Raw genomic sequence first — 12,005 nt, forward strand, 5'->3', positions numbered from 1 at the left:
GAGAATGGCGTGAACCCAGGAGGCGGAGATTGCAGTGAGCTGAGATCGCTCCACTGCACTCCAGCCTGGGTGACAGAGCGAGACTCTGTCCCCCCGCAAAAAAAGCAAAAGCAGAACGTGTGACAGAGAGTGCACATGACCCTCAGAGTCCAAGGTCTCTTAATTGGCACTCTTGGCCTTCAGGGCCAGAAGATTCTCTAGTGAGGATCCAGGCTGTTTCGCAGTGTTTCTGTCTCTCCTGGGTAGATGCCAGTAGCAACCTTCACTTGTGACAACCAGATGTTTATCTAGACATTGCCAAGGGCCCTGGGGGACAAAATTGTCCCTGGCAGAAATCAGTGGGCTAAAATATTTCCTATCTGGGGCCAGACGCGGTGGCTCACGGTTGTAATCCCAGCACTTTGGGTGGCTGAGGCAGGCGGATCACGAGGTCAGGAGTTTGAGACCAGCCTGACCAACATGGTGAAACCCCATCTCTACTAAAAATACAAAATTAGCTGGGCATGGTGGTGCATGCCCGTAATCCCAGCTACTCTGGAGACTGAGGCAGGAGAATTGCTTGAACCTGGGAGGCAGAGGTTGCGGCCAGCCGAGATAGCTAGCACCACTGCACTCCAGCCCAGGCAACAGAGCGAGACTCCATCTCAAAAAAAAAAAAAAAAAAAATGTCCTATCTGGCTCGTTACAGAACAGGTGTGCTGACCTCTGCTCTCATGCATCAGCCTGGCTAGCGTATTGCAGTGTTCGCCTCTGCCTGGCGTGTATGCTTAGTTGTGTAAACCGTGGAGGGGCTTGTGTTGGAGGCAGCTTATCTGGTTTGTTGCACAGCTACGACAATGTGTCAAGCCTGGGATCGGCATAACTTTTGTCAAAGCCAGATTCAAGCTGAACAGTGGGAGTGAGTTTCCTCATAATGTTATTTATTTCTAGATTTTGTGTTTTGTGTGTTCCCCTGTTTTATTTTGGTAGTTCAGAATTGGGCAACCCTATTAGGGTAGAAGTGATGAACATCGGATGCTTCCTTTGGAAAGGCGATTTGAGGAGGGCCCTACGGGAGGAGACACTTGGCTTCTGGAAGGCTGAAATGAAATTCTGGCCAGGCGCGGTGTCTCACGCCTGTAATCCCAGCACTTTGAGAGGCCAAGGCAGGCGGATCACGAGGCCAGGAGTTCGAGACCAGCCTGGCCAACATGGTGGAACACTGGCTCTACTAAAAATACAAAAATTAGCTGGGCGTCGTGGCAGGCACCTGTAACCCCAGCTACTTGGGAGGCTAAGGCAGGAGAATCACTTGAATCCGGGAGGCAGAGGTTGCAGTGAGCCGAGATCCTGCCACTGCACTCCAGCCTGGGTGACAAGAGCAAGACTCCATCTCAAAAAGAAAAAAAAAAATTATTTTCTCCAGCTTAATGGAGTGGCAGGAGAATAAGGCAGCATTAAGCTAGCGGCTGCTGCAGACTGTCATGGGGCACAGAAGCTGAGAAGGGCATCCCCAAGTTAAAAAAAGAAAAACCTGTTCTGCGTCTTTGCAGAGACCCAGGTGACCCTGGAGCCTTGTCCCTGAAAGGCAAGTGGTGTGGGAAACAGCAGTGTCTCCTGAGCAGGCTGCTGACTGCAGGGCAGGTGATGGAAAGACGGTGATGTCCGCACTCCAATTCCCCTTCTCCCTATGGCTCCAAGCGAGCTCCCTGTTATCTGCAGGCTTGAAAGACTGTGGAAGCACTCCGAAGTCCTCCCTGGGACAGAAGGGACTTGTCAGCCTGGAGGCTGTGCCCTCAGGGTCATGGCATCTGGAGCCTGAATGGGGGAAAGTTCAACCGACGGAGAGGAGTAGCCTTAACGTGGCGGCAGGGTGGAGTGATCGATCAGACACAGGGTCCAGCCCTATGGGGCCCACCGTTACCCTGGCTTTTTTTTTTTTTTTTTTTTTGGCTCTTAATGCACTGGAGAACTGTCCAAGCATGCAAGGCCCTGCCCTGGTGAGCCTGCTTGCGTGTGGCGGGAGAGGCTGCTTCCCTTGTGCCTGCAGATGCTTTCTGGGGACCACGGATGGAAAGGTTGGGGTAAGAGGCTCCCACCTGGGCAGCCTATAAAAACTAGCGATTTCTGAGAAACTGGTTCGTTGGGGCTGCTCAGGGCTCCAGAATTGGCATTTCGAAGCCCCGCAGGCATCTGCCGGAGGTCGGAGGACCCCTGGTGAAAGCAGGGTCCGGGCCAGAGTGTGGCCTGTGCACCGTCCACGGGCGCGGGTGCCTTCGGTCCTGGAGCAGCCCCCTTCCTGCTCTCAGCGGATGGAACAGGCGGCCTCGGTGCTGGCAGCGTGAGGAAGTCCCAAGCTCAGCCAAGGTCACTCGGGGCGCGGGGCCCAGGGGCCGCCCACCCGGCTCCCCCGAGGGACGCCGGGAGGCGAGAGCGCAGGGGCGGAAGTGGGGTCCGCCAGTGAGCGGCGCGATGCGCTTGGGTGTGTCCGAGGGGCCTTCCCAATGGAGGCCGGCTCCGGTGATAGGCGTTGTCCAATGAAGTCCCTTGGGAGGCGGGGTTGAGGCCAGTGTTGTCCAATCGGTAGGGTCACCTGAGGGGCCCGCCCTCCTCTCCTGCCATAGGTGGGCCTCCCGCGCGGGGCGGGGAGAGCGGGCTTCCCCCCAATGGTCGGTGGCCCGGGAGGGGGCGTGGCCGCGGCGCCCAGGTCTGCCGCGACGGCGGCGGCCACTCCGGCCCTCAGTCCAGCCGTCTGCGGCCGCGTTCGAAGCATGGCCGCTCTGGGGCGGCCGGGCTCGGGGCCGCGCGCTGCGGTGCCCGCCTGGAAGCGCGAGATCCTGGAGCGGAAGCGGGCCAAACTGGCCGCGCTGGGCGGGGGCGCGGGGCCCGGGGCGGCGGAGCCGGAGCAGCGGGTGCTGGCCGAGAGCCTGGGCCCGCTGCGCGAGAACCCGTTCATGCGGCTGGAGGCCGAGCGGCGGCGGGGCGGGGGCGCGGCGGGGGCGCGGCTGCTGGAGCGGTACCGCCGCGTGCCCGGCGTGCGCGCCCTCCGCGCCGACAGCGTCCTTATCATCGAGACGGTGCCCGGCTTCCCGCCCGCGCCGCCCTCCCCGCCCACCCCAGGGGCCGCGCAGATCCGTGCCGCCGAGGTGCTGGTGTACGGGGCGCCGCCCGGCCGCGTCAGCCGCCTGCTGGAGAGGTTCGACCCGCCCGCTGCGCCGCGCCGCCGCGGGAGTCCCGAGCGCTCCCGCCCCCCGCCCCCGCCGCCGCCCGCGCAGCCCCGGCTCCCCCCCGCGGCCCCCAGCCCACCCGTCGCGCCCAGGCCCCGCGGTGGAGGGGCGAGCCCCGGGGCCCGCCGCAGCGACTTCCTCCAGAAGACCGGCAGCAACTCCTTCACCGTTCACCCCCGGGGTCTGCATCGCGGTGCGGACGCCCACCTGCTCTCCAACGGGCCCTCGGCCCCGGAGCCCCGGGCCGGCCCTGCCAACCGCCTCGCGGGCTCCCCGCCTGGGTCGGGACAGTGGAAGCCAAAGGTGGAGTCGGGGGATCCCTCCCTCCACCCGCCCCCCAGCCCCGGGATCCCGAGTGCCACTCCAGCCTCGCCCCCTGCCAGTGCCACTCCTAGCCAGCGCCAGTGTGTCTCCGCAGCCACCAGCGCCAACGACTCCTTCGAGATTCGGCCGGCCTCCAAGCCAGATATGGAGACCATCCCCTCGGGGGACCTCCAGGCCCGGGCGCTGGCCAGCCTCCGCGCAAACTCTCGAAATTCCTTCATGTTCATCCCCAAGAGCAAGGCCTCCGGGGCCCCTCCTCCTGAGGGGGCGCAGTCTGTGGAGCTGCCAAAGGGAGACGTGGGCCCGGCCTCCCCGAGCCAGGAGCTCGGATCCCAGCCGGTGCCTGGAGGGGATGGTGCGCCTGCCCAAGGGAAGAGCCCCGTGGAGGTCGAGGCACAGTGGGCAGTCGAGGAGGGGGCCTGTCCCAGGACAGCCACCGCCCTCGCTGACCGGGCCATCAGGTGGCAGAGGCCGTCCTCACCACCCCCCTTCCTGCCGGCTACTGCAGAAGAACCTGAGCCTGCTGAGGGCCTCGGGGTTCCTGTCTTGGACAAGAATAGCCGGGAATACAGGAAGCCGGGACTGCCTGTCACCTTCATTGATGAGGTAGACTGGGAGGAGGAGGCCCCCCAAGAAGCCAAACTACCCTGCTCCCTGCGTCCTGCCAGGCCCGGGTGCGTGGCAGAGCTTCAGCCCCGGAGCAGCAACACCTTCACAGTGGTGCCCAAAAGGAAGCCAGGGGCCCTGCAGGGCCAGAACTTCAGTCAGGCCAATGGGGAGCCCCGGCCACAGGAGGCCGAGGAGGAGAAGGCTGGTTGCCTCCTGGGGCCCACGCTGAAGAAGCGCTACCCCACTGTGCATGAGATCGAAGTGATTGGCGGCTACCTGGCTCTGCAGAAGTCCTGCCTCACCAAGGCTGGCTCCTCAAGAAAGAAGGTCAGTGGTGGGGGCAGGGCCACTGGCCAGGAGGGAGAGAGTGACAGCTCGCAGAACTGTGTGGGCAGCACCTGCCCTGAACCCAGGACGCTTGGCCTGGGCGAAGGATGGTTTCTATATGGACTCGAGGCGAGCTGGGGCTGGGTGAGCCGTGCCGGGTCCAGGGCCCCAGTGGAGCCCCCTGACTTGGGCCATGGGGACAGCTGACCTGCTGTGTGCCTTGCGTGGCTGCTGGAGAGCACCGGGGCAGACAGTGCTGTGCCTCTTGCCAGTTCTTATGGCTCATATGGAATCAGCTGGGCGGGCCTGTCCCTTTGTCAGTCCAGTTGGAAGAAGCAGACCTGGGCTTGTGGGCTCCTCCCTGGGCTTGGCTTTGAGGGGGTGGCCTCACATGGTCTCCTGGAGGCCCTGCTGCATGGGCGCGGGGCGCCAGGATGGGGGTGGGAAGAGGCCGGTGACCAGGGTTGGCTGGATCCCTGCATCATGGTCAGCCCTGGGCTGCAGCCCACCAGCCAGTTGGAGGGGGCTGTCAACTCCCCAGAAAGCACACTGGCTGGGAGCTGGGCAGGAATGCCGCATGAGTGTCTAGCATATGCCTGTTCTGGGCCTGGGAACCTTGCTGGGGAGAAGGGGACTTTGGAGGCTCTGAGCCAGCCAGGCAGGGGAGTCTCCCTCCTGGCCAGTGGCCTGGAACCCTCTGGGCACAGGAAAAAGAAAATCCTCAGATTCTTCCCGGTCATTCCTGCACCTGTATTTGCTCCCCGGGGCAAATTCCAAGGGCAGCTCCACGTGACTTCCCCATCTGCGGTGACCTGTCATGAAGCAGGTGTACCTTCCCTGGGGACTGAGCGGGGGCCTGGGGCGTCTCTCTTGGCTCTTCCTGTCCAGGCACTACCCCAGAGCCAGTGCTGGCTAGGCTCACCCCTGAGGCGGGCTGTCCTCCAGCCTCAGTTTTCCCAGGCTGGGGATGGGACCTTGCAGGCTCCCTCAGCAGACAGGCTGCTGTCTCCCTGTGTTTGCTTTCTGCCTGGGATTGGCTTTGGCATTGTGCCTCTCCCTGTCCATCCTCCCCTCCTGGAACCAGGGCGTTGGTGCTCCTGCCTGCTCTGTCTGCCGGCCCAGGCATCCATGCTAACCGTTGTGAGGTGCTTCCAGTGGGGGCTTGGGGCTGGGCACAGGGCCCCTCCCATTCCTGGAGCCACATGGGTTTGTCTCCCCAACCCTCGCCCGAGCATCACCCCAGCCCATCGAGGTGGGGTTGGTCTGATAGCCACAGCCTCTCTCCCCCAGCTCCTGTCTGCCTCTCCCTCCCCTGCGTCCGTACCCTTGGCCCTGGTTACATGAGGTGGGTGCTTCCTGGTCTTGCCCCAGAGGTGGCAGTGGGGACACCTCCCCCTTTGTAGAGAGGAATCTGCACCTCAGCTCAGGAGTCAGAAGGGGTCATGGAGCTTGTGGGGCGAGAACTGAGTTCAGGTTCCTGTTTCTAGAACCCCTCCTTGTAACCTGTGTGGCCATACCTGGGAGCCTGGCTTCTTCCTGGGACTTGAGGCCGCTGCCTAGAGCCTGGCCATCTTGCCCTCAGAAGGGACAGAACTGTGCCGGACGCGGTGGCTCACACCTGTAATCCCAGCACTTTGGGAGGCCGAGGCGGGTGGATCACGAGGTCAGGAGTTCAAGACAAGCCTGGCCAAGATGGTGAAACCCTGTCTCTACTAAGAAGATATAAAAAAATTAGCTGGATGTGGTGGGGGGCACCTATAATCCCAGCTACTCGGGAGGCTGAGGCAGGAGAATGGCATGAATCCAGGAGGCGGAGCTTACAGTGAGCCATGATCGCGCCACTGCACTCCAGCCTGCGCGACAGAGTAAAACTCTGTCTTTTAAAAAAAAAAAAAAGGAGGGACAGAACTGTGGGGGTCACTTGTGGCTGGGTTAGGGTCAGAAGGGCAGGGTGGGGGCCGGAGGGCCAACAGGAGCAGAAAGATGCAGTTGGAGAGAGAAGCTGAGCCTGGGAAACAGGCCCTGGACCAGCAGGAGGGAGGAGCTTGGGCCAGCCTGAAGGGGTGGGGGTCCAGATGGACAATGCCTGGCATGGCCAGGTGGCCCGGGCAGGGCCCTGCCAGAGCAGCATGACCTGCTGGCTGTGACTTCCTGCCTGGGTACAAGCCAGCTGCCCTGCCTGGAAAGAGCCAGAATGTCCATCAGGAGGGGACGGAGGCATGGGGCTGCCCTGCCTTTCAGAATGGCTTGCTGGCCTCGGCACAGTGGGCTGTGGGGCAGGGCTGTCCCATGTACTCTGTGGCCCCTGGGCCAGGAGCGCTCACAGGTGGGGGTGCAAGGTACCCCATGCAAGTCCTGCACCTGGCCTTGCCTGACCACCCTAGCCAGCCTTTTTTTATTTTTTGTTTTTTGAGATAGTCTTGCTCTGTCACCCAGGCTGGAAGGCAGTGGCAGTATCTCGGTTCAGGGCAACCTCCATCTCCCAGGGTTCAAGCGATTCTACTGCCTTAGCCTCCCGAGTAGTTGGGATTACAGGTGTGTGGCACCACGCCCAGCTAATTATTGTATTTTTAGTACAGACAAGGTTTCACCATGTTGGCCAGGCTGGTCTCGAACTCCTGACCTCAGGTGATCCGCCCGCCTCACCCTCCCAAAGTGCTGGAATTACAGGCGTGAGCCACAGGGCTGGCCCCAGCCTTTGGTTGGGACCACTGGCTGTGACCCCAGAGCATGGGGGTGGAGTGCAGGGATTGCAGGGCCTGGAATCCAGCGGGACCTGACTGTGGGCCAACGGTTTACTGTGTGCCTCAGTGGCTGGTGGTGCTGCTGCTTTTCCTGGGGTGCAGATGAAGGGCAGCTCTTCAGTGGAGTTGTCTGGGTGGTGGGAGTCTGTGAGGCACCTGCCCTGGGGCTGGCTGTCCCCACACAGGGTATGATACCCTTGCCCGCCTCTGAGGAGTGCTGCCCTGTTCTGGGCAGTGGGGGGCTGCTGGCCTATGTGCCAGGGGGGAGCTGCCTGGCAGGCACAGGCCTGTTTAAGTTGTCCATTGGCAGAAGTGGCAGGTGCACGGTCTCGCAGGCTGAGCTTGGGGCAGACTGCTGTGTGCTGTTGCAGCCGCGCCCAGGCTGCTTTCCTGGAGGGTGGGGCATCCCTTCTCATCCTCACACCTGCCGCCCATGGGACTTGGCGCTGCAGTCTTTCCTCTGCGTGGAGCACCACCTGGCCTGGCTCCTACCTGTCTGGCTGCCCTTTCCTCTCCCCTCTGCCCTTCTCCCCTCCTCCCCTTCTGGCTCTCTGCCCAGCTGGAGCATGTCAGTGTCCCCAGGGCTCAGTCCTGGACACCCAGGGCCGTCCGCCCTCATCTGCTGTGGGACTTCCGCCTCCACTCCCAAGGCCTTGCTCTCTGATCCTTAGACCCAAGTGCCACCCTGACATCTGCCCTTCCTGCTAACATCACCTCCTGGCCAGCACCAAGCCCCAGACTGGGCTCCTCCCTGCCTCTCCCCCTGTGCAGCGCAGATCCTGGGTGGCCAGGGGTTGTTGCATCTCTCACTGTTGTTGGCTGAGCCCCTTCTTGTCAACTTTCCTTTCCTTCCTGCCTCTCCACCAGCTTTTCCCATAGGTGCCACCTAGGTGGTCTTTGTGAAGCCAGGGACCCCAGCAGCTGCCTGGACCCTCCTCCCTCAGCTTTCTCATGGGTGGAGGCTATGCCTGGCGCTGGGGCCACACTTGACTCAGGGAGCACCCAGCCTCCCGGGAGCCTGCTGTGGACATTGCACTCGGGCAGCCTGGTCTAGGGTCCGGCCACCCATGGGAGCGTTGGCTGGGGCTGCGTGGGGGATGGGAGGCAGGTAGCCGTGTGCAGAGAGGAGGGAGAGGCAGGGCTGGGCTCAGCTCACACCTCCATCTGGGCAGGTTGGGGCTGGCTGCTTGGCCCTTTGTCCCGTGTGGAGGTCAGGCCCTTTGGTAACCAAAGCTAGATGTGCACAGGCAGGGTGAGTGGAGCAAGAATAAAAGGGTCCTGAGAAGCCAGGAGGCTCTGCTGGGAGGCTGCGCTGAGCTGGGACCCACCTGCAGGCTCTCTGTTGGCTGCGCCAGGTAAAGTCCCTGATAGGCTGCATTGCCAGCCCCTGGCCACACCCTCTGCCCATCCTGCATCCCAGGGTCTTCAGGCTGCCCACAGCATGAGTCAACGGGGTGTCCTGTGACCCACTGACCTGTCTCCACAGTGGGAGGGGAGGGCTGTGCACCAGCCCAGCTGAGGAGACCTGGGGAGGCAGGACGTGACCAGAGCCCTGGGCCCCAGCTGAGGGCAGACGGGGGCTGCCTGTCCACCCCCTGCCCCCCACTGCCTGGCCAGGCTGTACCAGGCTCAGGGCCCATGTGCACCCAGCCCGCGCAGCCCCCCTGCTGGGACTGGTCATGTGCATGAGCCAGGGCACTAATCCTGCAGCCCTGGCAGCCAGCCCTTCTGTGTTCTCAGCCATGGGGGCTGGGCCTGGAGGGCTTCGGGGTCATCTGGGTTAGCTCCACGTATCCAGGGCGACTGGAAGCCCCATTTGCTGCTGGACTTTGGGGCTGTGGGAGACCTCTGGCCCACCAGCCCCGTCCTGCCTTGAGCACCTCCACCTGGGGTATCTGTCCCAAAGCATGAGTCTGGGAGGGCTGGGTGACCCCATCCCCAAGTGGGCTGGCAGTGGGTGGGTGTTTGTAGGGTCTGTCCCAGCCTCTCCCTGCCTGGCCTCCTGTGGGATGAGCATTGGAGGGCCAGGTGGGCCTAGCCACAGGCAGGGCAGTTAAAGGACAGGAGCTGGTGCCTTTCTCCTTGTTTTGTCTGACCCAGGTGGCCTCCCCCTCCCCCGCTCATCCGTGCAGACAGCTGGGGTGCCAAGGCCTGGGGTAGGGATGCAAGCAGGCAGCTGAGTTGCCCAGCAGGGCTCTGTGTGAGCTGTGCTGAGAAGGGAAGCTGGAGGTTTGGGCACAAAGGGTGGCCCCCCGGCTGTGGGAGGTGGGGATGTTCATGGTGAGAAGGGACCCAAGGGTACGCTTGGCTGTGGGCCGTGTGGCCACTGTGGGAGAGGGCATGATGGCGGGAGCGTGTGCCCTCGGCCCTGTCCTGGCAGCCCTGTGTGGCCTCAGCTGCTTCCTGAGAGGCTGTCTCATCCTCCTGTGCCTGGCTGCGGTGGTTCTCTGCCTGGGGCCCGGCTCCTGCCTCTGGGTCCTTCTAGGGGAGGAGGAGGAACTTGAGCTGCTGGTGTCCTGTGCCCGGGAAGAGTTTACTGTTTCGAGCTCCGGCAGGGCCGCTCCCATCTGCTGCAGGTGGGGGCCGCTCATCTTCATGGCGGACCACTGGGGCTGGGCTGAGTGCAGCTGAGCGGTGGGAGCCGGCTGTTGTGGGGACCTTAGCCCCATGCAAGCCCCAGTCAGGGGAGGTGGAGAGTCCTGACCATTGGTCCCCACTGCTCCCATTGCCCCTGGCAACCAGCAGCCCTGCCTGGGCTTCAAGGCCACTGGGAAAAGGAAAGCATTTGCTCAGATGTGAAATTCTGCAGCCTACGTATACGAAGTGGGGATGGAGGACGAGGGCCAGAGGGACAGCAGGGTGACAAAGGGGTCATTGCTGGGGTCGCTGGCACCCAGGCTCAGTGGAGGCGGCTCCTCACTCTGCACAGCCTCAGGCCAACTCTCAACTATGTTAGGTGGGTGATGGTGCCTGGGGCTACCGCCCAGCCTTGACGCCTCACAGAGGCCCTTGTCAGCAGTGGGGAGGGGGGAGTCCGTGCTCTGCCAGATTGTCCAGGCATCCAGTAAGCCAGGACATGAACTTGGCTTTAGAGAGAGGCCCCAGACACCAGCAGGAGCTGCCTGGAGCCTAGAGTGTAAGACCCCTGAGGGGACAGCCTCTCTTCCGCCCTGTTCCTGCTCTAGAGCTGCTCGGTGGGAGGGGATGTGTGCCCACCCCAGTGTCCCCCCAGCTGGTGCTCTGCCCAGACAGCAGAGCAGGAGGGTCCTGAGATGGTAGCCCCCGGAGCTGGTTTAGAGGCTTCCGGGGACCCAGAGGCTTTGGGCTTCTGGTCCTGATCAGAGTTTGCTCCCTGGCTGGGATGGGGAGGGGAAGTTGGCCCCCAGGGTGGAGGGGATGGATGCCTGCAGGGTCCAGCTGGAGAGGTCTTCGCCCACCTCCTGGAGCCCCTGAAGGGTTGATGGTGCATCTGGCGCCCCACTTGGGTCAGCCTCATCCTGAGGGCTGGACCTGAGCCCCTGGCATTGCTGTGCCCATGTGGGCCCTCAGCCCTTGTTCATGTGACTCTCACTCCCAGATGAAGATCTCCTTCAATGACAAGAGCCTGCAGACCACATTTGAGTACCCTTCCGAGAGCTCCCTAGCACAGGAGGAAGAGGTGGAGCATGAGGAGGAGGAGAAGGAGGAGGAGGAGGAAGAGGAAGAGGAGGAAGAGGGTTCCGGCTCAGAGGAGAAGCCCTTTGCACTCTTCCTGCCCCGGGCCACGTTTGTGAGCAGCGTGAGGCCCGAGAGCTCTCGGCTGCCAGAGGGCAGCTCAGGTGAGTGCCCACCTAGGGGGACAGGCAGCCTGGGAGGGGTGGAGCCTGGTCTGTGTCCACATGTCCACGTGTGCACCTCCGTTCACAGGCCTGTCCAGCTACACCCCGAAGCACTCTGTGGCCTTCAGCAAGTGGCAGGAGCAGGCGCTAGAGCAGGCCCCAAGGGAGGCAGAGCCCCCGCCCACGGAGGCCATGGTGAGCTGCAGGGGAGGGGAGCGCTGGGGGGAGTCTGATGCCTGGGCGAGCCCACGTGTCCACATTCTGTTCTCTCACTTTCAGCTCACACCCGCCAGTCAGAATGACCTCTCAGACTTCCGCAGCGAGCCAGCCCTTTATTTCTGAGCCCAGCTCTGCCAGGACCAAGGCTGAGCCCCAACTGTGGGAGTCCCGGAAGCTGGGCAGTAGCCAGGGACTACTGCACCCGCTTCTGCTTTGTCTGGCCTCACTGTATTCCACCCACCCCTCCTGGCCCTGGAAGCAGCCAGGGTGTCTCCTGCCATCGGGACCAGGTCTGGGTCTCACTCCCCGGCCCTGGTTTGGGAGGGCCCAGGTGGGGAGTGGGGTGGGGAACTGCCTGTGGGTGAGGTCAGGGGCCTGCTGGGTGGTGGCCATCTGCAACCCGGCAGGGGACTGTGCAGATTCTACACCTGGCAGTTCCCTGTCCTGTCTCCTCAGCCTGCCTCCCAGCGGCCAGGGGGTGTCTGGGGTGAAGGGCTGTCCCAGCTACTTGTCCTCTGCAGGACCCTAAGCCCCTGCCCGCAGCCCCCATGCCCTCTGTGATGAGTGGCATCTTTCCTGCCTCTGACGATGGGCTCAATAAACAGCACTGGACAAGGCTGCTGGCATCCCCACTGCGTGGTCCTTGGCTGAGAGGGGAGCAGGGGCAGGTCTCTGCAGTAAGAGGCCACATGGGGTACAGTGGGCCCCAGCTTGCACGTCTGTGCCAGGGTGTGTGGGAGGTGACCCCAGTCTGGTAC

At 62.7% G+C, this 12,005-nt stretch overlaps 1 protein-coding gene across 2 annotated transcripts; it reads left to right on the forward strand.

The window, feature by feature from the left end:
- Positions 1–1,941: 1,941 nt before the first annotated feature.
- Positions 1,942–11,867, forward strand: TPRN (taperin). 2 transcript variants are annotated; one of them, XM_033238433.1, is made up of 4 exons: positions 1,957–4,466; positions 10,788–11,028; positions 11,117–11,223; positions 11,308–11,867. In XM_033238433.1, exons 1-4 carry the CDS (start codon positions 2,646–2,648, stop codon positions 11,368–11,370), a joined length of 2,232 nt encoding a protein of 743 aa, XP_033094324.1. In that variant the 5' UTR covers positions 1,957–2,645; the 3' UTR covers positions 11,371–11,867. The 2 variants fall into 2 exon arrangements, with proteins under 2 accessions (XP_033094323.1, XP_033094324.1); XM_033238432.1 differs by having other exon boundaries at positions 1,942–4,466; positions 11,117–11,867.
- Positions 11,868–12,005: the final 138 nt, after the last annotated feature.

This window comes from Trachypithecus francoisi, unplaced genomic scaffold (genome assembly GCF_009764315.1).
Source record: "Trachypithecus francoisi isolate TF-2019V2 unplaced genomic scaffold, Tfra_2.0 Lachesis_group16, whole genome shotgun sequence".
Lineage (NCBI taxonomy): Eukaryota > Metazoa > Chordata > Mammalia > Primates > Cercopithecidae > Trachypithecus > Trachypithecus francoisi.